Source organism: Eublepharis macularius, chromosome 5 (genome assembly GCF_028583425.1).
Source record: "Eublepharis macularius isolate TG4126 chromosome 5, MPM_Emac_v1.0, whole genome shotgun sequence".
NCBI lineage: Eukaryota > Metazoa > Chordata > Lepidosauria > Squamata > Eublepharidae > Eublepharis > Eublepharis macularius.
Genome location: NC_072794.1, coordinates 58902665 through 58930420, shown reverse-complemented (window position 1 = coordinate 58930420; position 27756 = coordinate 58902665). Strand labels below are relative to the sequence as shown.

Sequence of the window (27756 nt, the reverse complement as noted above, 5' to 3'; positions counted from 1 at the left end):
CTTCGCCCTGTCATTACCATATGGGGTGTTAGCCCGTGAACTGCGGTAGTGCCTCTAATGGCCATTAGGATTATGGGGAGTTTTTCATCCCAGTCTCTCCCGGAGGAGCGAACCATTTTGCGGAGAGCCTCCTTGAGGGTCCGGTTGGTTCTTTCTATGGCGCCCGAAGCTTGAGGGTGGCCGGCTATGTGGAACCGTTGCTGGATGCCTAGTGCTTTACAAAGCTCCTGTGTAACTTCTCCGATAAAGTGTGAGCCTAAATCGGAGTCCATGACTCTCACAATGCCCCATCTTGAAAAGACATTGTTGAACAGTAGTTTGGCGGTGGTGGCTGCATTGTTGCGCTTGCACGGAAACGCTTCGACCCATTTGCTAAAGGGGTCAATGACAGTGAGACAGTAGCGATTGCCGCGAGCAGTGGGGGGAAGGGGGCCGATAAAGTCAATCTGTATGCGAGCCCAGGGTCCGTCAATTCTCTGATGCTGGAGGGGAGCTCTAGGTCCGGTGGGGTCTGCATTAACCATAGCGCAGGACAGACAGTTGTCTACCCATTGCGCTACTTCGGTGCGCATGCCAGGCCACCAACCAACCTCTTTTACCCTTTCCAGAGTCAGATCCTTGCCTCGGTGTCCCTGCTCGTGGACAAACTGAATTAAGTCAGCCCTAACTTCCAATGGCACTACCCAATGGCGTTCGCCGGCTGCATCTACTGCCCAAACTACGTCTTCCTCTTCTCTGATCATGAGTCTCCCTGTCTGATCCCTTCCTGCGGCTAGGAGGTCAGTTATTTCTGGGTCAGATAGTTGCAGTCGTGCTAGGTCTAGTGTTCCTGCGGTTCCCTGGGCTTGGCTGCGGGCTTGTGCCCGAGTGGTGACAGGGCGGAGGGGACAGTCGGTGGCTGATTCCGATAGGGGAGCATTTTCGGTGGCGGCTGCCTTGGCTGCAAGGTCTGCCTGGTCATTCCAGTAAGCGGTCTCTGAATTTGTCTTCTGGTGTCCCTTGACATGGGTCACCTGTGTTGGGCCTGAGCGGGACTGGAGGAGTGCTGCTACCTGCTGCCATAGCTGTAGGTGGGCTACGGGTTTCCCATCGCTGGCTCTCCACCCCTGATTCTGCCACACCGGGAGCCAGACCGTGGCGGCTTTGGCCGTCCAATCCGAATCGGTGTAAATGGCAAGTGGGCTTTCTGGGGGCTCAAACTCAAGCACTGCCAGAAGCGCTTGCACCTCAGCCGCTTGGCTGGAATGGGGGCGGGCTGGACCTTTGAGGGTATGGGCGTCGCTCACTCGCACGGCGCCGTAGCCTGTCCGAGGGGAGCCTCCAACGTGAAAGGAGGAGCCGTCACAGAACCAACATGTGAAGCCGTTCTGTCGGGCTTCCTCTAGCGGGACTCCCCAAGTAACTGGCCAGACAACCTGTGGTGGCGGGTCCAGGGGGCACTCGTGCTCGGTCCCGGTTACCAATAGGCCATAGGGGGCTGGTGGCTCAGTGGTTTCCTTTTTGAATTCTACTCCGCGGTTGACCAGGGCCAGGGTCCACTGTGCTATGCGGGCGTTTGAAACTTGTCCGTCTTGTATTTTTCCCGACAGGATATATTTGAGAGGCGTGTGGGTAGTTTGAACTATTGTGCGGGAGCCTCCTATGATAAATTCCCAATGGGTCAGACTCCAAACTAGAGCAAGGCATGTCTTCTCGCAGGGGCTGAACTTAGTTTCTACTGCGGTTAGGTTGCGAGAGGCATAGGCTACTACTCTAGCGGTCCCCGCTTGCTGCTGGGTGAGCGTGGCTCCTATGCTCTTGTCTGATACTGCTAACTGGATAAAGAATGGCTGAGTTACATCTGGATGGGCTAGGGCCGGGGCTGCGGCCAGGCTGCGCTTTAGCTCGGCTAAGGCTGTCTGTTGCTCCGGTCCCCACTCCCAGGGAGTATTCTTCTTGAGGAGAGCATAAAGGGGGCGAGCTTTGTCTGCGAAGGACTCGATGAAGTCTCGGGAAAAGTTGAAAGTTCCTAGAAGGGCTCTGAGGGAGGGGACATCGGTGGGTGCAGGCAGCTTGGAAATGACCTCCATTCGCTGGGCGTCCGGGGTGCGACCCTCGGGTCCCAGGGTCAGACCCAGGTACTTGACGCTGGTCTGAACCAATTGGGCCTTTTCCCTGCTTGCCTTGAACCCAGTCTCGCGGAGGAGTTCCAGGACTTCCCTGGTGATTTGGCGGGCTAATTCTTCTGTGGGGGCGTGGACTAAAATGTCATCCACGTAGCTCAGTACATGGGGCCTCGAGGAGGGTTGGAGGCGTTCCCACATCTGAACTACATGGGCATGACAAATGCTGGGGCTGGAGTGGAATCCCTGGGGGGTCCGCTTGAATGCGTATTGCTGGCCGCGGAAAGTGAACGCGAACTTGTACCAGCAAGACTCATGCAACCGGATGGAATGGAAAGCATTGGCCAGGTCTATGACCGAGTAGAACCGTGACCCAGCGGCAATGGCCGTTAGGATCTCATTATACTTGGCCACAACCGGGGCAACTGGAGGGGTGGTGGCATTCAGGGCACGGAAGTCGACCGTCATTCTCCAGGTCACTCCATCTGCTTTCAGAACTGGCCACAATGGGGCGTTGCAGATGGACTGCATCGGGAGTATGACGTCCCACTCAAGGAGTCCTTCTATAGTCTTGGCTATCCCTGCCTCAGCTTCCGCTGGGTACTTGTACTGTCTTTGGGGAGGGGGGTCCTTTCCTTCAATCAGGACGCAGGCGCCCTTCACTATCCCACACTCGGCCTTGTCTGTCACCCACACTTCGGGAAAGTCCTGAACCCAGGGGTCTCCTGTGATGGGGGCGAGAGGAAGGGGGGCCTTGAGGGCTGCGCATCGATGGACCGCATTAACAAAGTCTGGGCCTCCCGGGATGCGCCACAGGAGCCCGTTCGCTAAGTCAATGGTCAGTCCCTCGGCACGGAAAAATGGCATGCCCAAAAGTCCATCGTCTTCTCCCCGGTTTGCGCACGCCGAAATCCGGGTGGCCAGGCTCCCAACGGAGAGGGGGATATCCTGCCAGACCGGGGATTCCTGCATGCCGCCTCCAAAACCGGCGAGCTGCATGGTTGTGGGGGTCTGGGTGCCCTTTGCAACTAAGGTGGGCCGGAGTATATTAAGAGAAGCTCCGGTGTCTATAAGGAGAGTGGCAGGCTTCTTCTTTTCCCCGGGAGTCCCGATCCCTGCCTTCACTGTCGGTCTCCCCCATGTGTCCGGCTTTAGTTTGGCAACTATGCCCACGGAAGGAGACTGGGACTCGGGGCAACCCTATGCTGATCCTGCACCCTGATCGGTGGAAGCGGCGCTTCCTCTAAAGGGGTTGTTGGGGCTCGGGCGTTCCCGGACCGCAGCTATCGGGGGACTCGAGAAGGGAGGGTCTGGCGGCAAAGGGGGCGCCGACGGAGGTACTGGGGGCTGCTGCTGGTCTTCCCATTCCATGATCGCCTTCATTAGAACGGACGTGGGCTTTCCGTCGAAGAGCTCCATGTTCGCTCCAAGGTTTTTGAGGCGCATCCAAAGTTCCCAACGGAGGGAGTCCCTGGACTGGGGCGTGCTGCCTCGGTCCCGGTAGCCCTCGTGTTCGCCCTGCGATGCTCCCCAAGCATTAGACTGATCTGGAGGCGGGTAGACCTGATGGTGGTACGGGTGCGATGCTCGCGAGTGAGAAGGGGCTATGGGTGCATCCTGTAGTCGGGGCTCGTGGGGTCCCTGCTGGGAGGAGGAACTGTAACTCGGGGTAGGCGCAAAGGAAACTCCCGGGCGGTAGTCCCTCGGTCCTCTTCCCCGGTTAAAGCTACTGCTCCTTCCCCTCAGGATTCCTCCCCTTGCCTCCGGATACGGGCTGCGTCCCTGTGGTCGGTACTGAGAGTGGGGGCCATGATTGGCATAGGTAACCGCGCTAATCGGCTCGCTTTCCTTCCTACGAGAGGCTGGGGACTTCACATGGCGGATGGCGCCGGTCTCCCGCAACAGGCCAGCAATGCTCCGGATGCGGGATTCCAGCTCTCCCCATGTAATGCTCCCGGGCTCTACTCCTGCTAGGGCTAGGCGAGTGGTGCTGTTGAGTCCATCTATGACTGCTCTCCTGAACTCTAAGTCGTCGAAGTCCGGCATGTCACTTAAATCTAAATCTACCTCGTCTGCTAGTTCGGCTAGGAGTTGTTTCCTGGCTAAATATGCCTCTGGATCCTCTCCGGGTTTTTGAGATTCGGCAATATATAGGGCCTTTAAACTCTTGGTGGGCCACAGGAAGGCGCACAACTCTTTCATGGCACCATACTGACTGCGAGTGGCTAGTCTCCGGTTGGAAATATATGCGTTAAGAGAGGTGACTATTTCGGGGCTGGCACAATGGCGAGCCAGCTGAGCTACATCGGAGCCACTGGCAGAGGGCTGGGACATGGTCACGTGTGCAAACCATTGTATAGCTGAATCTCGGTTCAGGGGTCCCATGCGGTCCGCTATGGCTTGGAGCTCATCGGGCCTCCAATTGCGGGTTTCCTTAACTATTCGGTCTGTCTTCCGGCCATCATCGTCTGTGGTGACAATTTCTTTGGTAGCTATCGGATGGAGGGGCTGTGGAGCCTCCTCGGGCGGGGATGAAGGAGGTGACCAGCTGTCGGTACTACCTTCGGGGAGGGCCAAGAGGGCTGCGGGATGCACGGCGGAAATTACGGCCTGCTGCATTCCCAGGTGCTGTTTTAGGGCCTCTAGCTCCCTCTTACAAGCAGAGTGGTCTGCTGCGGCTATCTTTGCGACTTTCTGCTCTGCCATGAACTGGGCAGCATGGGTTAATTTTGCAATTTTCTCCTGACCTTCAATTACTGCGTGCTCAGCCATATCAGCACGAGCGGTGGCTACTTCAGCCTTGTGCTGGGCGTCCTGGAGGGCAGCGGCTAGTCCCTGCTTCTCCAGCATGAAGTTAACGCGTTCTGAACGCCACTCGGCTGCTTTTTCCTCATGTTCCTTCTTTTCTCTCCTTAGCTTTTCTATCTCCTGTTCCTGTTCTTCCTGAGCTATCTGTAGCTTATTAATTAGGGACACGCTGTCCTGTAGGGCGGTGAAAAGTGCCCAGGCTCCATACCTATCCTTCTTACTTGACCTAGGTTTCTCTTTTTCGCAAAAATCTTGGAAGGCGCTTCTAACTATCTGGAGTGGGTCGGGTCCCTTGAAGGAACCGGCTTCCCAAGGGCAATCTCCCTTCTTCACTAGCCACTTCTCCAGGCGGGGCACGGTGGGGGCTGCCCGGTACATTTTCCTTTTTAGCTTAAGGCTGATCTCGGGGGAGGTTAAAGAGTGGATCAGCGACAACCAGGGGTGGGGCGATTAAAGCTGCTCAAGGGTTTTAACAACTTCTTCCTCTCTATGTCCCTTTTGGGAGGTTTATCCTTCCCTCAGGTCCTCAAGGGTTTTTACCAGGGGTTTTTAAGGTTCTACTTTTAGGGTTCACAAGGGTATTTTTAAGGGTTCTACACTCGGTTCTTCTCCACCGGGGGAGAAGGAAAAATTCCTATTCCCGTTTCAAGCTTGCCTACAAGCCACGGGACCAGGAAACGTTTACTGGCTCAGAGGGTGCTCTCAAGCTCTCTAAGCCCAAGAACAAAAACGCTCAGTGCTTCCCAAGCCTCTGCCTAGAAGCTAAAGCTCAGGGGTCTCCCAAGCCTCTACTCGGAAAACCAAAGCTCAGGGGTCTCCCAAGCCTATGCGCTCAGAAAACCAAAAAGTGTTCCCAAGCCTCTGCTCAGGAACTGCAACTAAGGGGTCTCCTAAGCCTCTGCTCAGGCAACCAGAAATGCTCCCAAGCCTATACTCAGGAACTGAAGTGCTTCCAAGCCTCTGCTCAGAAGTCAAAATGCTCTCAAGCTCTCTGCCCAAGAACTAAACTCAAAAAAGTCCCCAGGCCTCGAGCTCAGAGACAAACGGTTAAACTGTCTCCAAGCCTCGACCAAAAGACCAAAAGCGCTCAAGGACTGCCTCTGCAAGTCCCCAAGCAAAAGTGCTCAGGAGTAAAGCTTACTGTACTCCCAAGCGGAAAAGCGCTCAAGAGTTCTAACAACTCCCAAACAAAAGTGTGCCCAAGAGTCCCACTGACTCCCAAGCGAGGTGCGCCCACGAGTCTGACTTAAAACTCGCAAGCGGAAAGGCGCCCAAGAGTCTAACTTAAAACTCTTAAGCACGGTGCGGCCGGCTGCCGCGGGGCTTCAGGAACCTGGCTTTAGATTCCCAAAGCTAACTAACTGAACAACCAAACGGACTGTCGATCCCTTCACGTTTCCTCCGGAGCGGGGATTGAAGCCTAAGTGCTGGCAGGAACGGGGTTTGGACGGACTTAGGAGAGACGGGGGAGGGCGGAAAAGAATTTTATATGTGCTGCTTCAGGATGTATATATATCTATAGAGCCTACTTCTGGGATCCCACCCACATAGACGCGTTTAGGCGGCCCGGAAGGTGGCCAGGAACTTCACCAGTTCAGAGGTCCTCACCCACAGTACACCGGTTATAACGGCTGGAGGGCCTCGCGGTGCACCACAAAAGGCAAGTAGTCCAAAGCTGGCTGAAGGAGGAAATGGGGAAAAGCCAACCCACAAGATAGAAATGCTCACTAGAGCCACACACACTCACACTTTTAATTCCCTGAGCTAAATTGCGCTCTTTACACTGAGGTCTGGAAAATTTTCCTCTAAGTCAGTTCGCTGAAGACACGCGTGTCGACTCACGTGTATTCACACGAACTGGGTTATGCCCGCATTCTCCACCAGTAAACTGTTACCAGAACTGCTCTTTATTATAATGGGGAATTAGCTGTAGCAGTCTGTAACTATTAATATTAAGCGAGGATCATAACCTATGTTTACGGAGGTCCCGATCCCAGACACTCTAGTGAAAAAGAGGCAGACAAGGAGTAAGGTCCAAACACGTGTATTGAGTGTAGCGTAAGCCTAGCTTGCACAATCATACAAAGAACATACAAGGTCTAAGAAATACAGAGTAGGAAATACAGAGACGTTCGCATTAGCTGGTTCCCAACGATGATAAGGGAAATACTCACAATCCTGGAGCGAAGCAGAGACACGGCAGCGAGGGTGGCCCAATGCCAGCACTGGGACCACAGACGGACAGCAAGGAGGTCTGGATAGGGAATGGCCGAGGCACCGAGTGGTCTGAGAGACCAGCTTAAATACCCCAAAACGTACCCTGGGGCTGGTGCTTTACTTGGTGGTTCTCACAGTTTAAAACAAAGGGTCTAATGGGTCACTGAATGGCTTGGATGGGCCACTTTGGTAATCAGATTGTGATAAGTGACACCTCAGGAAGAGGGGACAAAAGAGGGAGGGGGAAATCCAAGTGGGCTGAAAGGATGTTCCAGCGGACAGGGCTTGTCCTGATGTCATCAGCTTTGGAATGCGGAGGTTTCTTTGAGATGCCTTCTCTAAGTGCTGGGGATGGTCGGCACTTAGTTCCTTCTCCGGGGCGGCTCCTAAGATATGCAGAGCAGGGCGAGGGGCTCTCGCTGCGGACGTGGTGTGCCCGCTTCGCCGAAATGGCTTCTCAAAGCAGTCTTCTTCCCAGGGTCTTCTGGCTGCCTGAGAACATGGATGCCGGCTGGGCATAGCTGGGGCTGGATAGCAGGCTGCCCGGTAGCGAGGGCAAGCTCGGCGACCGGCTCGCGGGAGGCTCCAGGCGGGAACTGACCAGGGAGCGCCTAGCCAGGCTCGCTGGAGGTCTCCCCGGCAGGCGCCCGGCTGCTAGCAGCGGCTTGGGCCCATATGAGGCAGGCTTCCATGGAGGCAGCGGGAACAACACTTTAAAACACAGTCCAAAGCAGGGAACAGGCACGGTCCGTGGCAGATGGCAATGCAGGCACGGGGCACACTTGTAACAGAGTCCAAACGCACACAGGGAATTCCAGATATAGGCCAGGGCAGGGCTTGCCCAGGAAGAGAGTCCTTTTTGTGCAGTCAACCAAACATGGAGTCAGTAAACTACACAGTCTATAGCAGCAGCAAGGTAATTGACACGCAGGCAGGAAACTGACACGTGTATCAGAATACACACACGTGCAAAGCAGTCTTTGGTGTAGCAGTAAAACAGCAACGCAGGAAACTTTAGCACAGTTCATAGCAGGCTTTAAAGCAGGGGAGGGGGCCTACTTGGCAACAACACTTCCGGTGATGGCAAGGGCTGTGGCATATGCTAATGAGTTATGCTAATGAATTATGCTAATGAGTTCCTCCAGCTCTTTTTCTACGAAATGACCCCTGCTAACAAGACCTGACATAAGTACTGCAGTGTGTCTACTATGCAGAAAATCTTCAGCACCAACTCACAATGATTGGAATGCAGTCAAGAGACTTGTCAGATACCTGAAAGGTACGGCACATTCAAGCTCAAGCCACCAGCTACCAGCAAACCTGAACAAATTATGTGCACAGAAACTAACTATGGAGAAGACTTGAATACCAGATTATCTACCAGTGGATATACTTCTATGGAAATGGAATGATAAGTTGGTCAAGTGAGAAAGAGTTGGTCAGTCTTCAACAGAAGCTGAATACATATCAGCTGGACTATGTTGCCAAGAGATAACTTGGCTAAAGCGACTACTAGAATATCCTGGAATACAGATCTCACTATCTGTAACAATCTATATGAAGACAATCAAAGTTGTATCAAGTTTTCACAGAGAGAATGTAAGAGAATCCTGATCTGAGCTGGAGTGGGGAAGTGGGTGAGGCTCATTGAAGCCACAGAGTTTAAAAGGTGACCAGTGGCAGCTTGAAGGGCTCTTTTGGTGCTCTAGTGGGGGTGGAGGGATGAAATGGAAATCCAATCTGCATGCTGCTTCCTCCCTGCCCCACCAGCCTTGCCCTGTTCTCCTGCCGTGGTGCAGAGATTGTGTCTATTTGCACCACTGCCCTCTTACTCACAACACTGCCTCTCACTCACTGCTGTTCCACCTGTGCTGCAGATGCCTCTGCTGGCTGCCTGAGTCCAAATAATCTGGCCCAGCAGAGTTTGGTTCCCTGGTTCTGATCTGGGGTTCTCTTACATGATCCAACATAACTGGATTATGCCAGATTAGAATAAATCCAGCTACAAAACTGGATCCCAAATCCTAGATTATACACCAGTAGAGGACAATGGAGTAAAAACAAGAAGATACATACACTAAACACTGAAATAGACTAGAATCCTATTCTCTTTATAAAAAATGTCATCCTGAAGTGAACATTTTTGTGCATTATAAAATTCGCTACAAACCTGAGGACCTTCCTGATCTCCTCAGGCAGGCCGTTCCACAAGGTGAAACGGCCTGCCTTGTTCTTACAGATTGTGCATGGAGGCTTAAGTCTTAAACTCCTTTTGCAGCGGCAATTCAGAATAGGATTAGGTTAGTTGACTACTCTCCTGAATTTGTAGGATTAGATCTTGTCATGTAGCTGATTTCTTAAGTTTCTTTGTTCTAAAAAACTATACATTCATGTTTTAAACATGTATAGAACATGTAAGGAATGAAGGAGTGCTCATGCTTTTATTTCCAAAGAAAATCCTATTGTGAGAGAAGAGCTACACATAAGCCCTGCACTGTTGCAACAGGCCCAGCTGAGTTTAAAAGCAGCTGGGGAGGGGCAGATCATGGTTGCAGTGGGCAGGGTGGCTTTCTCTTCCCCCAGCTTGGAACCTGATAAAAAGGTAGACCCAGCTAGGAGAAAAGGAGAAGTCCCACATACAAGGCAGGGAAAGGCCCTCAGGAAAGGGAAAGACCCTGGGACTGAAGACAAAGGTGAAGAACAGACAGTCTTCAAGAAAAGGAAAAGGCTCTGGGATTGGAGACAAAGGTGAAGAACAGACAGTCTTCAAGAAAAGGAAAAGGCTCTGGGATTGGAGACAAAGGTGAAGAACAGACAGTCTTCAAGAAAAGGAAAAGGCTCTGGGATTGGAGACAAAGGTGAAGAACAGACAGTCTTCAAGAAAAGGAAAAGGCTCTGGGATTGGAGACAAAGGCGAAGAACAGAGACAGTCCTCAGGAAAGGGAAAAGGCTCCGGGACTGGAGACAAAGAGGACCAGACAGCCAAGGGCAACACCAGGCAGAGCTGCTTCTAAGTGAGGTGGGTCCAGCAAGCAGGACCCAAACCCATGGAAGGTACTGTGGGCTTAATTTAAAGAAACAGCAATTGTTAATTGTGGGTTGAAGGGTATAAATGAAGGGATCATAGCAGCTGATGATGAGCAGGGGCAAAAGGGAGGGGAAGACTCTAAGTGATGAGTTCCCTTGTGGCACTGTTAAGCCCAAGAGTGATGCCTATGTGTATGTGGTTGGTATAGAACACCTCAGCTTGTTTACTAGCCAGAGCTTGATGGAGCATGCATATCACACCCATTCTGCAGTCACTCTATTGGTTACCAGTCAGTTACTGGGTTCAATTCAAGGTACTGATTATCACTTTCAAGACCTGTAATGGTCTTGGACCCATATAGATAAACCTAGCAATGGAAACGGGTCCAATCCTGCAGCCATCAGCCGTTAATGTGGCATTAGAGCAAAGTGATAGTCAGAACCAACATGGTTCTGATGGTTAGAGTGTTGGACTAGGGAGATCCGTGTTCAGAATCCCTACTCTGCCTTGAAGCTCACTGAGCGACGTTGGGCTAGTCGCTCTCTCTCAGCTAAAACATATTTCACAGGGTTGTTGTGAGAATAAAATGGGAAGAGGGGAGAAAACCAAGCATTCCCCCCTTAGTTCCTTGGAGGAAGGGCGGGATAAAAACGTAATGAAGATTTTTTTTTCAGGTGGGAGGAGAAGAGGGCAGAAGCCTGAGCATGGTCCATAAGGAAGATAGTTAAGTGCTGTGGGAACAGTCCCTTCCTTTACTATGCTACGTAGTAGGGTTAATCTACGTTTTGCATTGGCAGAAAGGAGGGTTGGAGGGCTAGCCAGGCAAGCTTTGGATTATTTCACACGGTATGTCAGCCTTGGGCTATAGTGCGGGTCTTGGACCTACATAGATACAGGACTGCTTCTCCTACTATGACCCACTGTGACAACTTTGTTCATCTGAGCAAAACCTTCTGAGGGTACCACCTTGCAAATTCATAAGATCAGCAACTGCACATACACATGCTTTCTCTGTTTCTATACGCAATCTGTCATAACATTTCCGTATACAATCTGTAATAACATCTCATATACAAACATAATTTATTATGTCTGAAAGACAGGAGAACTAGAAAAGAAGATCACAACAGTAAAAGATGGTATGTGGTACAGCACACTGTAGAACCCAAAAATTACAACCTGATTCCATCATGTGCTATACTGATGTCAGGCTTGTATGTATTTATGTGTATTTTGCAAGAAATGAATATTTTGCTTTTCGAAATGGCTCATAACAGCTGACAAGATTTTAAAACAGTGAAATATCAACATAGCCTTCTGGAAAAATAAGTTTTGCATCCTCTCTAAATGCAAGCAAAGAAAGCACCTAATCTCTGGCAGACCAATATGTAAAGACAGTACAACAGAGGAAAAAGCTCACTTCCTAGATGAGCCCAGATGGATAAGGTGAGGGGAATGTACGGTCAGCAGGGAATATGGAGAAGATCTAAGGTGCAGTTTCATACCAGCCCAGCACTATAGTCCAAGATGACATACTGTGTGAAATAATCCAAAGCTTGCCTGGCTAGCCCTCCAACCCTCCTTTCTGCCAATGCAAAACGTAGATTAACCCTACTACGTAGCATAGTAAAGGAAGGGACTGTTCCCACAGCACTTAACTATCTTCCTTATGGGCCATCTTCTGCCCTCTTCTCCTCCCACCTGAAAAAAAAATCTTCATTACTTTTTTATCCCGCCCTTCCTCCAAGGAACTAAGGGGGAATGCTTGGTTTTCTCCCCCCTTCCCATTTTATTCTCACAACAACCCTGTGAAATATGTTTTAGCTGAGAGAGAGCGACTAGCCCAACGTCGCTCAGTGAGCTTCAAGGCAGAGTAGGGATTCTGAACACGGATCTCCCTAGTCCAACACTCTAACCATCAGAACCATGTTGGTTCTGACCATCACTTTGCTCTAATGCCACATTAACGGCTGATGGCTGCAGGACTGGACCCGTTTCCATTGTTAGAACAAGGGGATCAGGTGTAAAGTGTCAAAGTGAATGAAATAAATTACTTAGACTAACATCTACTAAAGCAGATAAAGCACATTTTTTCCTCTGCCAAATACTTACTGTACACGGCCAGCCCTATTATATCACCAATGCAAGCAATTTTATTGAGTAAAACAGAATTTTATTACACTATAAAATCTTGCAAGAAATTTAAATTTGCTTCTACTATGAAATGTACACATGCACCATGATCTAGACAGCAATCAATGTACATTTTATGATACTGTTGTTCAATCACTGCTGCCATCATAGGCCAGAGAGCAGTTACATGATTGTGGGCTGGGTGTGGTTGCCCTTGGGGCCCCATATTCCCTAGTTCTACCAATACACAATCTGAACAAGAACTATCTCCAGATCTCATGAAGAAGTGGGCCCAACAGCTGACCCTTCAAAATCACAAGTTAAACCACAAGTAGAGAATCTAACCCCTCTCTTTACCATCATAACAACCCTACACTTCCTTGTAAATCCCAACTATGATGACAGAAGAAGCACCTATCAATGACAGTGGAATGACAGGAACAGACTCCAAGTGGTGTTTATGTGTGTGTCAAGTTAAGAATTTCATGCTGCCTGAATTCTAAAGTATTAAATGCATTCTACAATTCGATATTTCACAAACCACACTAAAACATACACATTTTTCAGCAAGGATATTCCAGTTTACTTTTTAGGCTGGCAATCTTCCAAGAATATTTGCAATCAAACAATGGGAAGCTGTCATAAGAAACTAATGAATTTGGGGAAAATATGTCTCACGGCAGGATTTGGATAATGATTAGTTTTTTATGGCATCCAAGACCTGCTATGAAGCTTTGACCTTGCAGATGTACAAAGAAGAGTGCTGCAGTATAATAGGGAGGAGCCCTACTAGATCATCCCATTCCCCTATCACAACTAATAATGCTGGCTACTAAATGGGTTCTTTTAATAATCCCTGGCGTCTCCTATTTGTTTAAAACAGACTCTACCAATAAAGGAAAAGGAGCAGCAGTTAGGCCAAAGTCAGCTACTGTGAGGTGCCTCCTCCACCTGCTGCAAAGTGCAAGAGTGCTCTCAGGGTGACACAATGACATCACTCCTGGGAGTGACATTATTACATCACTCTGGAAGCATACCCAGGAGACCTGTTCTCCTACCTTTCCCCCCTGCTGGTCAGGTGAGTGGTGGTGGAGGGCAGAGAGTGGAAGTGGATGATGCTCCCACCCTCAAAGCAATTGGGAGAAATAAAGCCCCTGGAGTAGATGGAATACCAATAGACCTATTTCAAGCTTTAGAAATGGAGTCCATCAGAATCTTAACAAGAACATGCCAGCAAATATGGAACACAAAGCAGTGGCCCATGGACTGGAAACAGTCTACATTCCAATTCCAAAAAAGAGGATGCGAAAGAGTGCAGCAACTATCGGACTATCACGTTAATTTCCCATGTAAACAAAGTGATGCTCAAAATCCTACAGCAAAGACTCTTACCATATATGGAATGAGAAATGCCAGATGTTCAAGCTGGATTCAGAAAAGGAAGAGGCACCAGAGAATCACATTGTAAATTTGCAATGGCTAATGGAACCTACCAGGGAGTTTCAGAAGAAAATCAGCCTGTGTTTTATAGATTACAGCAAAGCTTTTGACTCTGTGGATCATGAAAAGCTATGAAAAGTCTTAAAAGAAACAGGAGTGCCACAACATGTGATTGTTTTGATGCGCAACCTGTACTCTGAACAAGAGGCTACTGTTAGAACAGAACATGGGAAAACAGAATGGTTTCCAATTGGCAAGGGTGTCAGACAAGGATGTATATTATCTCCCTACCTGTTCAACCTCTATGCAGAGTATATCATAAGGAAAGCTGGATTAGATCTAGCAGAAGGTGGAGTGAAAATTGGTGGAAGGAACATTAACAATTTGAGATATGAAGATGACACCACAGTACTGGCAGAAAATAGTGAAGACTTGAAATGAATACTGATGAAGGTTAAAGGAGAAAGCGCCAAAGCAGGATTACAGCTGAACATCAAGAGGACAAAGTAATGATTACTGAGGAATTACACAATTTTAAAGCTGACAATGAGAAAACTGAATTGTTCAAGATTTTCTATTCCTTGGCTCAATCATCAACAAAAAAGGAGACTGCAATGAAGAAATCAGAAGAAGATTGATACTTGGAAGAGCAGCTGTGAGGTAGCTAGATAAGTTCCTTAAAGATATCTCTCTGGGAACCAAGATCATGATAATCCAAACTATGGTATTCCCCATTACTATGTTTGGATGTGAAAGTTGGACAATGAAGAAAGCTGACAGAAAGAAAGTTGATTCATTTGAAATGTGGTGCTGAAGGAGAGTTTTGCAGATACCATGGATGGCCAAAAAGACAACTAAGTGAGTACTAGATCTAATGAAGCCTGAATTCTCCCTAGAAGCTAAAATTAAATGACAAAACCGAGGCTATCATACTTTGGTCACATTGAATGGAAGATGTTCCAGTGCAGTATAGAACATTGTTATTTTACATGACTACGGCAGCAAGACTTTTGTATGCGCAGAAATGGAAAGTGCAAGAAATACCAACTATAGAAGATTGGATTTACAAATTGTTATACATGGCAGAAATGGACAAAATGACAAGAAAATTGAAAGATCTGGATCCAGGAGAATATTTTGCAGACTGGGGGAAACTGAAACAATATTTAGAAAAAAAATGGGATGTGAAAGGAGGACTGTGGCAGTTTGAGAATTATTAGTTTGTGATTTTATAAAGGGGAGAGAGAAGTAACTTTACCATTAATGGGGAAATTTAGTTATTAATTAATCTAAGCTAATACTATTATTAAGAAGATTGTATTAAAAATAGATAGGTTAAACAGTTAGGAATAGAATGGATATATTAGAGAATCTGAGATACAGAATAATTTGAACATGCTTAGAATAAGGGATACAATATATATAAGATTTAGAAGAATATAGTTAAAAATAACTTAAACGATAAGATGGGTTAAGGGTTGGAAAGCTGTTGGAAGTCAATAAGGAGGGGGGGAAAGGGTGGGGGTTGTTATAATTTAGGTAATATGGGGAATTTATGTAAAATTTATGTACTCACCAATAAAAAAATTTAAAAAAAATACTTTGGTCACATCATTAGAAGACAAGATTCTCTGGAAAAGTCAATAATGCTAGAAAAAGTGGAAGGCAGTAGGAAAAGAGAACGACCTAAAATGAGATGTCTTGACTCAATAAAAGAAGCCATGTCCTCCAGTTAGCAGGATCTGAGCAAGTCTGTTAATGATAGGATATTATGGAGGACTTTCATTCATAGGGTCACCATAAATTGGAGGCAACATGACGGCATTTAACACACACACACACACACACACAATTTTTTAAAGTATCCTTGAAATCTGGATCCAGATCAGTCAGATTTTTGGGAGGGGCACATCCCCTTTGTAACTAACTTTCTGCACTTTTATGGTATATTAAGCCTTAGAGATTTTTTAATTTGCATTATTTCCTAATTCTGAATTCTAGTCCCATTGCATTGTTTATTGGATATCTTATGCTGTCTGTCTAAATTGTTTTGTATATTTTCTAATATGCCTTGAGTCCCAGTGAGAAAGATCGGCTATAAATTAAGTAAATAAATAAAATTATACCAATGGTCACCATCACCTTGCAAAGGTGATTAATTTGTCTATGGTCCTGCACTTATAAAAAGCAATGTCCTGCTCATCCTTGTAACTTGTGAATTATTTCCCTCCAGGCACTTTGTGGGGATTTTCCCTACCAATTTAGGAATATGAGAGAGCCCTATAATGAATAAAGGAAGAGGTCAACTATTTAAAATGATTACACGCTAGAGGAGAACCTACAGTTTACTGGTGTTGTGAAGGGGTTCTGGCTTTGGTCACCAGTTGTTTTACACTAGTGGCCAAAATTGTGGAAACCTTTTGGAAAAAGTGCATTTTTGAGGTTTGATAGCTCATAACACCACCTTTTTGGGGAGTAATACCATAAAATGATATATCAATGGAAAGAGAATTTAATCAAGAATGTAATGCAACAAAGTTTGTTCAATTATCTGTATTCTATCAAATGTTATAGCCAAATAACCAGGAAAAGGAAGCACAACTTGCTTAGGTTGATATGAAGTAGCTTTCCTTCATTTGAATGTAGCCATTCAACATAATACAATTAAAGAAATGGCACAAAGAGTTGACTGGTCACCCAGAAAGCGATGTAAAATAGTACTATTATAAGTGAACAAGGCTACAGTTATGAAGAAATTAGAAGAAAAATTGGTGGAAAAAGTTGGCATTTCTAAATTTTTGAAGAGGTATAAGGCAACTCAGTCACTACAAAACCAGACTGGTAAAGGCAGGAAAAGGTGCACACAAGCAAGGGATGATAGAAGAACTGAGAGACTGAGCCTAGGTGACAGAAGAAAATCATCGGGGTGTATACAGAACGAAATGGTGCAATTCAATGTGAAGTTGAGTACCAGGACTGTTCAGCGCAGACTAGAGGAATTTGGTCTTAATGCTAGAATTCCACGAAAAAAACCATTGTTATCTCTCAAACAAAGGTTGAAAAGATTAAACTGGGCTAAAACCCATGTTAACTGGACAGCGGAACAATGGGATAGTGTTATTTGGAGTGATGAGACCCAAATCTCCCTGTTTGGTAGTGATGGCATAAAATAAGTGAGAAGAAGAATCGGAGAAGATTTGCATCCTGATCACATCACATCTACCGTGAAACACCCAGTTAGTGTTATGATATGGGGTTGTATGACATCAAAAGGTGTGGGCAGAATTTGTGTGATAAATGGCAATATAAATGCCCCAAAATACATAAATGAAATACTTGAGCCCAAACTGAAGCCTCCCACATGTGATCTTTTCCAAGATAATGAAGCATTTATATTTCAACAAGATTCAGCTCCATGTCATGTTGCTGCTGTGTGCAAAAAGTGGTTTCAAGATAATCATATTCCACTGTTGGAATGGCCCGGGAATAGCCCAGACCTTAACCCCATCGAAAATCTATGGATCCAACTAAAGAAACTGGTTAGTGAGAAACAACCTAGCAATAAAACTCAATTAAAAGAAGCAATAACTCAATCGTGGTTTCACATTATAACAGCTGCAGAACTAAAAAACTTGGTTCACTCCACGGGAAGGCGTTGTAAGGCCATAATTAAAGCAAAAGGTTACCCAACTAAGTATTAACTGACATGGTGAGAATTGTATAACTCATGTTTTCTATGTGTTTCAATTTTCTTCTTAATAACTACTGTTCCAAAAAATTTTGCTTCATAAAAGTTATTGCATTACATTCTTGATTAAATTATCTTTCCATTGATATATAATTTTATGGTATTACTCCAAAAAAAAAAGTGGTGTTATGAGCCATCAAACCTCAAAAATACACTTTTCCCAAAAGGTTTCCACAATTTTGGCCACTAGTGTATATTCTCTAATTTCCATTTCAACTAGGATATAAAGTTGGCCTTCTGTTCCCTCCCTTGGCTGTATGCCTTTGCTTTGGACAAGAGGTAAGAGTCTGATTCAAAGGAAGAGATCTGTAAATCCCTCATGGTTATCTGAGTCTCAGGTACCTTAATGCTATTGATTATGGTGATCTAGCTATCGCATTTAAAAATTTTTTACTCTTGCTCAGAGGAGCTCCAGTGGCATATGTAGTTCTTCCCCCCTCCATTTTATCCTCACAACAGCTCTATAAGGTAGGCTGGGAAAGAGTAACTGGCCCAAGGTCACCCAGTGAGCCTCATGTCTGAATGGGGTGCAAGCTCAGGTCTCCCAAATCCTAACTAACATGATCCCCATGCCATGCTTGTTCTTTGCACTACGACTCCAATCCCAGGATTCAGAAGTAACACATATACAGTGCATCCTAACAAGCATTACTCCAGTCTAAGCCCATTGATTTAATTGATTTCAATGGACTTAGACTAGAGTAACTCTTCTTAGGATTGCGCTGTTAGAGTTGTGATATGAGTTGCGCAGGACTGAGCTGAGACATTTTTGAGTCTTTAAGAAAATCTCCTGCCTTATGACAGATATTATCTGCTACAAATTTTGCCACATCACCCCCAACCTTTCTATACAACAAAGCATACAACAGATGGGCTTTAATCATAATCACTCTGTGCAACTTAAAATGTTTATTTATAAAAAGGATCCTTCAATTACTAATTATTTTATACAATAAAATAAGTTCATATATTAAAATATCAAGTTATGAACACATTTTCCTCATCCAGTGAGCTGTACTCACATATCCCACACATCCAAGCTTATGTTTTGATCATGCTTTTGAACATTAAGGGTCATCATGATCCAAGCCCTACAGAAATTAGGGCATTCACTTCCACAGCAAATATTCACTGGGTTTGGGTTGGGGAATGGAGCATGTATATTGCTCCTGTGAAATAAATACTTTAATGTTCTTTATGACCTGGGATCTCTGTTCCATTTAAGCATAAAGCCAGCCATTGTGGATTTTGTCTACAATCGGACAGTCATGGCTTTCTGTTCTTTTGGATCATGAAAGTACAATTATTATGTTCAGGCAACAGAGTTCAATGTACCATTAGAATACAGTGTATTTGGGGAGAGGGTATGATTTCCTCCACTCTGTCACACAGCCTTCCATTGTGAACTGGGTTTTCCAGGTGAGTGCCTGATTGTGCAAAAGCCCTGTGATTTCATAGCAAAGCCAGTGTGGTGGTGATGGAGAGTGCCCTCAAGTCAGAGTTGACTTATGGTGACCCCTGGTGGGGTTTTCATGGCAAGAGACTAACAGAGGTGGTTTGCCATTGCCTGCCTCTGCAACACTGGTCTTCATTGGTATCAGGATGCCACCTGTCATACTCTGCAAGGTCCTGTGTATTGCCATACCCTGCAGCATCCTGTGTACTGTTTGGACTCTGATAATACAGACTGAAGCTGTCTGGAATGCATGGGAGGGGGCTAGTTCTGTCGTTATCTATGAGTTCTCTCCTTAGCCTGGGAAGCAGTGCTTGGATGAACATTCACGACCTTGAAATGTCTGGCACACCATCTCTGCTTTTGCCCACTCAGATTCTTCCTCTTGAACTTAGCTAACAGTTACTTGAAGGGGGATGGGGACTCTGGGGATTAGGGTGTGCTTAGAATCCTATATGTGTTATGTGCTTGTAGAGAAATGCCATTGCTGGCAAGGATGCAGTCGGAGTTTGATACTAGTAACTTACCAATAAAGTTCTTTAACTCATGCAGTTCCTGGACTCATACAGTGAAGTCTTTTGAGAGTTACTTGGCAGATCCTTACAGTTGGAGGTCTCCCATCCAATTACTAACCAAGGTTGACCATGCTTAGCTTCGGAGATCTGATGAGATCAGGCTTACCTGGGCTATCCAGGTCAGGGTAGCAAAGCCACAACAATGCCGTTATTGAGCAGCTGTCTGCATTTCATGGCCATTTCACACATTATGCAGAGGCAAATCCAGATTTGCCATTGACAGTCTCCTCTCCTTGTTCACCATATTCCTCTTATTGCATCCTGTCCCACAAGAGAATTGACACTCCTTTTGGTCATGATCCACAGTTTGCCAGTGGTCTAAATGGAAGCTTGGTAGAGGCTTTTGTATTCCCTCTTCATTTTCTGGAAGTTAAATCTTTGTGAGTGAAATGGATTCCTTAAAAGCAGGAGCTGTTTAGTTTTGATCTGACAGCAAGTGTCCCTGAAGACTGATCACACTTGCTCAGAGAGCTGCTGCAAAGAAACCCTGCTGCTGTCAGCAATGTGACACTGGGATGTGGGTTTCATAGAGCCAGACTAGGTCTGTGAAATTGCCAGGCCTGTTTCTGTGAATACAGGTCTTCCGTGTGTGTGTGTGTGCGCACGCGCGTGCGCACGCACGCACGCATTATGTGCTGTCAAGTTGCCTCCAGCCTATGGCAACCCTATGAATGAAAATCCTCCAAAACATCCTATCATTAACAGACTTGTGCAGATCCTGCAAACTGGAGGATGTGGCTTCTTTTATTGAGTCAAGCCATCTCATTTTGGGTCTTCCTCTTTTCCTACTGCCTTCCACTTTTCCTAGCATTACTGATTTTTCCAGACAAACTTGTCTTCTCATCATGTGACCAAAGTACAATAGCACTTTGTAGCACAAAGTACGATGTCATTTTAGCTTCTAGGAAGAATTCAGGCTTGATTTGATCTACTATCCATTTATTTGTCGTTTTGGCCATACATGGTATACGCAAAACTCTCCTCCAGCACCACATTTCAAATGAAGGTCTTCCATAATCACATATATAGTTGTTGGGAAGATTCAATTTTTAGAACCAAAGGGGCTCATGTGAGCAGAGTGAGATTCTCCATCTACCTACAGCATTGTCTAATCAGGTGCTTTTTTCCTCAGGTGAGCTTTGATACCAGAAGAAAGTTGGGCTGGAAGAAAAGTGTTTTGGAAAGAGAGGTAGGAGTCAGGTGTGAGTATGAGTCACCTGCCCTCATTGTTGTGCTCTGCAAACATGACCCCCACCTTATCCACTTCATATGGTTGGGTTAGACATGGATTTAAAGAGACATGAGTCAACTACTTAGTGTTAAATCTCAGCAAGAATTTCAAAAGTCCTACATGGGAGTGCCTTACGGCAAAATGACAGGTTACTTCAGTGCAATGTTGTTCCTTGTGTTTGAGCATTCATGAAAAGTGATAAAGGCAGAGAATTATTGGTACCCTTTGTATGTATGACACTTCATTCAAAGTCCAGTTGGTTGCTTACGTTCATTTACTGGCACTGCATACCTTTAAAATGAATTCAACAGCTATGGAGAAATACTTAGTGTAGGTTTTTTTAAGCTATACATATACAGTCAGATAGTGGAATCAAATTTTATTGATGTCATGGGAATGGCACTGAAATGACCTCTCTTATTGAATCTTTTGCTCTTCCTTGACAAGGTACTTCACCAAAAGATACCTGAATAAGCTAAGTAGCTGGAATATGAGGACAGGTCCTCTTATGGATTAAAAACTGGTTAAATAACAGGAAGCAGAGAGTAGGAGTAAATGGGCAGTTCTTTCAACTGAGGGAAGTAAACAGTGGGATCCCACAAGGACTAATATTGGGACCAATATTATTTAATTTGTTCATTAATGATCTGGAATTGAGGGTGAGCAGTTTAAGAATGTGGTGGCCACATCATGCAAGCCAAAGGGTATAATGCAGAACTGAAAAAAGCAGTCTTTGTTTAGCCTTCTGCACAAGAATCTGGCAATATCCCTTTGTGAGGTCAAGAGTTGTGAGATAGCCAGGTAAAAGCCACACTATCTTCAGGGCATCAAGTAGGCATCAAACTACACATCCCAGAAGCATGTGTGCTACTCTTGAGCTTAGGAACCGGTACTATCAGGTTTTGCTAGATACTCTTGCCTCTCAGAAGAGGATAGGAAACTAGGTGGCTGCTCTGACAGCTGCAGCGAACATTTTGGTCAAGCTACTGTAGCCACTAGTGCACGAGTGCTCTTGCCTGCCCTGGCAAGGGACCCTGGTTTTCTATGGGAAATGCAGATATATGTCAGAGCTGACCCCACTGTGATATTGTCCTCTGGAGTGAACTGTTCAGATCCACAAAACATTAAAAATTCCAAAATTTTAGATTGGGGAAAAAGATGTGATTATCCATACAAGAGTAATTTCACATCACTAAGAAATAGAATTATAGCAGTGATTACATGTCCTCTTTATTCAGTGCTGTACCTCCATTCCAATTCTGTGACTTTTCATTTCACACATAAAAGGCAGAGTCTAATAATATCTATTCTAAAAGTAAGTCCCATTAAAGTATATTGAAACATAACAGATTCTTCCCAGCCATATGCAGAATTACAACTTAATTATTCATTCCCTGATCTGCACAAAAAAAGGTTTGAAAAAAGATGAACAAAGAACAGGGGAAGTGCTGATCCGCAACAGGTTCCAAATGGCATTGTTTGAACTCTCCTTTAAAATGGAGTGAAAGAATACTGATAAATCCAGACGAAATTCCTAGGCTAGCCTGGATTGGCTCCTTTTTTGTTTCACTGTACATAACAAGCGTGTGATACACATTTACATGGTAAGTAGCATCTGAATATTTTGCCTATCAGGCTGACCTTGTTTATGCAATTGATTATTCTTGGAGACATTTCCTTTGAAAGCAGCCTCATCCTCTCTTTTCAGATTGCACATAGTCGCGTATTTCTGATGTAGCAATTTAAGGGTTTCTACAAAGTACCATAAAGCACCTCCAGTTTAATGACAGAACCTCAGTTCATCAGCTCCCATCTGACATATATCCACATTGCCACTTTAGTAGGCAGAAAGTGAAAAAATTAATTATATATCTAAGAATCAAACTGGATGAAACCCAAGGAGACGTGTGAACGGGGATCTCCTGAACATTTTTATGGGTAAGCAGCAGGTCCAGGGAAGAGGGAGGATTTGGATCAGAGCTTCAGCATAAGAGAAGGAAGTTTACTAATTTCCTGGTCTCAGTTAAGCCCTCCTCACCACCTAAGAGCTGCTATTTGTTCTACAGGGTAAACACATTTTTCTCAGTTCAGTAAATCCCAGCAGTATTAAGATATATTATTATTGTCATGCTACGTATTTAAAAGATGTTTGTGGTAGAGAATCTCATTCCATCCCAGGGATTAGTCTGTTGCTTTTGTCCTTCCACTACAGCTATGCAATTCTTCTATGCATAGCTATGAGGCAAATCAGAAATTCCAAACTGCTGTTTAGATTAAGCTTTATTTTTAAATGTTTGAAGTCTATTAATGACGAGAGCAGGACAAGGAAATGAAACTTGTTGATTAACATATCCTTTGGAGATTTCCCCTGATTGTTAACTTATAACCAAATATCATATTGACTACTCTGACAAATTGAAGAACTTCTTTGGCAGTTCAAAGTTCTGTCATAAAGCACATAGGCGTTTTCAGCGTATGTGTATATAAGTATATGCATACATAACCCTCTTGTGCCATTATTTTTCTTAGGCTGGTGTAACTGGCAGAATCAAAGATGATGGCTAATACATGGCTTCTTGTCTTGGTATTACAATTACTACATGGGGTGACAGGTTCCTTGGTAAAATTCAACAATAGTGGGTTTGAAAACGTTGTTATTGCAATTAATCCTCAGTTACCAGAAGATGACAAAATTGTCAGCAATTTAAAGGTAAGGCTTTTAATTGTTTTACCATTCTTTTAAAAGTTATGTAACTTTTCTGTGAGTGACTTTGACACATTTTTATACATTGGTAAAATTCATCTTCTATACTGCAAGCAGGGATATGCATGATCCATGCATGATGTTGCACACTACAGAATTGCATAGTTGCCACTAGAGCCATCATTTTTTTCTGGCCTTGTGCTTTTAATGGCAGGCTGACAAAGAGAAATTTAGCAGGAATAGCATTTCACACCATTTGTCTCTATGCTAGGAAAAGGTTCACCTGTTAAACTCCTCTGTCAAGGTGGTAGGGCCAGTAAAAGGCAGCAGCAACCCTAGTCACTAAAGGCTTAATAGATGGAGTATGCTATCAGAAAAACGGGGATGTAAAATAAGTCAATGTGTTTGCTAGTCTGAGAAGAATAATTTCAATGGGTTGCTTTGAGCCAAGAGGCAAAATTGGGGCTGCTATTCAAACTGTGGGATTGCATTGTGGGCCATTGAATATGTTTAACTTACAGAGAAATTACAGCCCCCCCCCACAAAAAGATGCCAGCAGACCATTCTTAATGACTTAGAATGATCAGCCAATATCTCCAGAGAGGTGTTAAGTTAGCATGTAAGAGGATACAGGAATTGAAGAAATGAATTCAGCAGTTTGGAAATGTTTGGTTAAAAGGGTAGCATTTTGCAGTCAGCTTTCTGTCCCCTAAATAATGTGTTGTTGCCTGCAAATGTTATCATTCAAGCCAGGGGGAAATTTAGCACTTGTGAGGCTCACTTAACTTTCAAGCTGGACTTTCCGAAATGCTGAAGCTCAGGAATACGAACTTCAGAATCACTCCTGCCTATGACTTTTCCACCTTGATAATAATAAGAAGGCAAGTCTGTGGAAACCGGCTTCAGTACAGAGAGTGGCATACTATTGAACAAATGTTTCCCTACACAAAAATTATATATTTATTCAGATATTTATACCCCACTTTTGTTCTCAATGGGCATCCAAAACAGCATACAATATCATTTTCCCATCCTCCATTTTATCCTCACAACAACCACCCCATGTGGTAGGTTATGCTGACAGAAAGTAACTGGCCAAAGGTCACCCAGCAAAATTCAATGGCAGTCTCTCTACATGAGACATCTTACATGAGAATACTCAAGTGTAGTGAGATGCAATGCTAGCTGGGAAGTGTAGTTTAAAAAGACAGAGCTGAAGGCTCTTTCAATTTCACCTCTCTACAGAGTCAGCAAAGAATGCTCCTCAGAGGGTTTGTTAATTTCCTCTTTACCTCCTGGAAGGCTCTGTCAATTTCACCTCCCCTTTGGGGAGGTGAAGAGGAAATTAACAAATCTTCTGAGGAGCTATCTTTTTCAGCTCTGTATAGAGGTGAAATTGACAAGAACCGTTGGCTCTTTTTTTGTAAACTACACTTCCCTGCTAACATTGCTTCTTTCTACACTTGAGCATTCTCGTGTAAGATATCGTTCCGCCGGGCCTATAAGATGGAGATGTTCCACCAGGCTTATGGTGATTGAGCCAGGTGAACTATCCAACTGGCCTCCTGCTGAGGAGGGAGCTGCATCCCCTCCTGGTTTTGCTGTCCACTTCACAGCTTGCCACACCCCATTCTACAAGATTTGAGATTGGGGTTGTGCAATATGAGTGCTTGTAGCGGATGCTACAATTTGAAATACTGAAGATTTTATTTGTATTATATTATTGTTGATTTCATCTTGTATGTTTATCATTGTAATCTGCTCTGAGCCTGCTTGCAGGGAGAGCAGGCTATAAGGTTAATAAAATAAATAAATACATTTAAAAAGGCATATACCATCCTTTGAACACAGCTCTGACACACACGATATGCATATTATTTTCTTTTGTCATTAGGAAATGGTTAAAGAGGCATCTACTTATCTGTTCGATGCTACAAAACAAAGATTTTACTTCAAGACTATAAAAATTATAGTTCCTTTGACATGGACAAGCAAACCTGAATACGGAAGACTAACCATAGAGTCCTATGAAAACGTAAGCATGGAATATATCTACTAAGTCCTGGTCCCCATGTTGACAGTGAAAGCAAGGAGAGAAGCCACAGGTCTTAGCTATAAGCAGAATTTTAGCTAAGCTTCTAAGAACTAAGAAAGAAGACGGAGTGCTATATGGGCCAGACCTTCTTGGACTTCCTAGAACCATCACTCCTGTACAGATCGCTCTTGTCCTGTCATGATGATCTCAAGATTGAAGAGCATCAGGCTGAGTAGGGAGGAAATAATTCCTTAGAAAGGACCTCTTCCTTGCATGATGAACCAATATCCTCTTGTACCAAATAAACCCCTCTGAGGTTGGGAGGAGGTGGGCTTTTTGTAGTAGGAGATCTAATTATTAGAAATATACAGAATGAAGTCTGTGATGGGCTTTTTGACCATATGGCAACTTTCTTGGCTGGTGCAAAGTTTGCAAACATGCACTGTATAGATAGGCTGATAAATAGTGCAAGGGAAGACTCAGAGATCACAGTGCACTTTGGCACCAGTGACATTCGGAAGTGTAGTTGTGTGGTCTTGCGGGATAAACTTTAGTTACTAGGCAGAAGGGTAAAGGCTCAAAGGTAGCATTCTCAGAACTGCTACCTGTTCCATGCTCAGGGGCATCCAGACAACAACAGATTAGGGTTCTCACAGTGTGTGGATAAGCAAGTAGTGCTCGGGAGGGTTTAGATTTGTTAGGCACTCCGGAATGTTCTGGAACAAGCTGAACCCACCCCAAAGAACAAGGGTTCATTTGTACTGAAAGGAAACAAAGCTGCTGGTGTTTAATATCAAAAAGGTGGTAGAGAAGCTTTTAAATTAACTTCTGGGAGAAAGCTGACAGGAGCAGGAGAGCCTCCAGTTCTTACTGACTCATCCCAAAGGGAAAATATTGGTGGGAATGGGCCCAAACTTGAGAATGAGTGCATGGCAGGAAAGTAGGGCTATGTAAGGAAATCTCAGGGCCAAGGAAGGTAGGGTTCCTTGGTGAGGGAAATGAGGTACAAGTGCTCATATGCTAATACTTGAAGTTTCCATGCCAAGATGGGGGACCTGGGGTGCTTGTTCTAAATGACAATCGAGATATCATGATTATTTTAGAAACCTGGTGACATGGGAAAAATCAGTGGGACACAGTTATCCCTGGATATAAACTCTATTAATAGGATGGGGAGGGGGGACATGTTGGGTGCCACATTTCTCTGTTTATCAAAGACTGCATGGAGTCAAAGAAGCTAGAAAATGTTAGAGGAAGAAACTTTCCCATGGAATCACTATGGGTGGATATTCCACACCCTAAAAGTGTGGCATATTGCCCCCTAGTCAAAAATGTGAGGCAGATCTCAAGATGTAGATGGAAATAAGGGAGGTGACTAAAGTACAAAATGTTGTAATACTGGGTTACTTCAATTACTCTCACATCGACTGGGCAATGTTCTCAATTCCTGTCATAGAAACAAGCTTTCTAGACATCACAAATGACTGTGCACTGGAGCAGCTGTTCATGGAACTAACTAGTGGTGTAGTGACTCTGGATTTGGTTCTGAACATGGCTCGAGACCTAATGAGAGATGTAGATGTTGTTGTACCACTTAGGAACAGTGACCACAATGCTATTAAGTTCAGCGTGCATGTCAGCAACCTCTGAATATCAGTACTAGAAGACAGCATCAGGAAAGCGCTTGGTCTCTGTGCTCTCCAATGTAGTATTTGGGGTCAATTGGACCCCCGGAATGATCTGTTGCTTCCATGTCGTGCCAGAAATAATGTCATTCCTGGTGCAAAGTAGGTGGTCCAGAGTGCAGGGACACACTTTGCCCCCTGCTATCGCATTCCCACACTCCCCCCCCCCGCTGGCCAGGTGAGAGGTAGTAGGGGGTGGAGTCTGGAGGCAGGGGATCCCCCACCCCCACCAAGAGACTGGCAAGCCTACTGTACATGCATCTAGGATGTTTCACAGTCCAGCAAACTTGTTTTGGCAGCCAAGATACTGCCTGAACTCTCACGAGTTTGGGCACCATTTTGGTTTCCAAAGAAGCATAGAGGGAAATATATTACAACCAATCAAAAAGCAAAAAAGGTTAAGGAGAAATTGTGTGAGTGCATGTGCAGGTGTGCACATGCACACACACACACACACATGAGAAACAAGCCTATTTTGAAACCACTAAATTCTAAACTAAATAAATATCCTTTAGTGAATACACATCATATTCTAAAACATAGGAGTAAGCTATATTTTGCATAATTTTATATATTAGACCACAGATGAAGACAGCT

At 45.0% G+C, this 27756-nt stretch overlaps 1 protein-coding gene across 2 annotated transcripts in view; it reads left to right on the top strand.

Annotated features, from left to right (window-relative positions):
• The first annotated feature begins 9766 nt into the window (after positions 1 to 9766).
• The window catches only part of LOC129331405 (calcium-activated chloride channel regulator 1-like), a 59795-nt gene continuing 41805 nt past the window's right edge, over positions 9767 to 27756 (top strand). The window contains exons 1-4 of one of the 2 annotated variants that reach the window (XM_054981945.1): positions 9767 to 10181; positions 20637 to 20693; positions 23265 to 23445; positions 25334 to 25474. In XM_054981945.1, coding sequence (XP_054837920.1) covers positions 23290 to 23445; positions 25334 to 25474 — 297 coding nt within the window. In that variant the 5' untranslated portion in view covers positions 9767 to 10181; positions 20637 to 20693; positions 23265 to 23289. Of the gene's footprint in view, positions 10182 to 20636; positions 20707 to 23264; positions 23446 to 25333; positions 25475 to 27756 lie in introns of those variants that run through there. The other variant, XM_054981946.1, reaches the window with a different exon arrangement.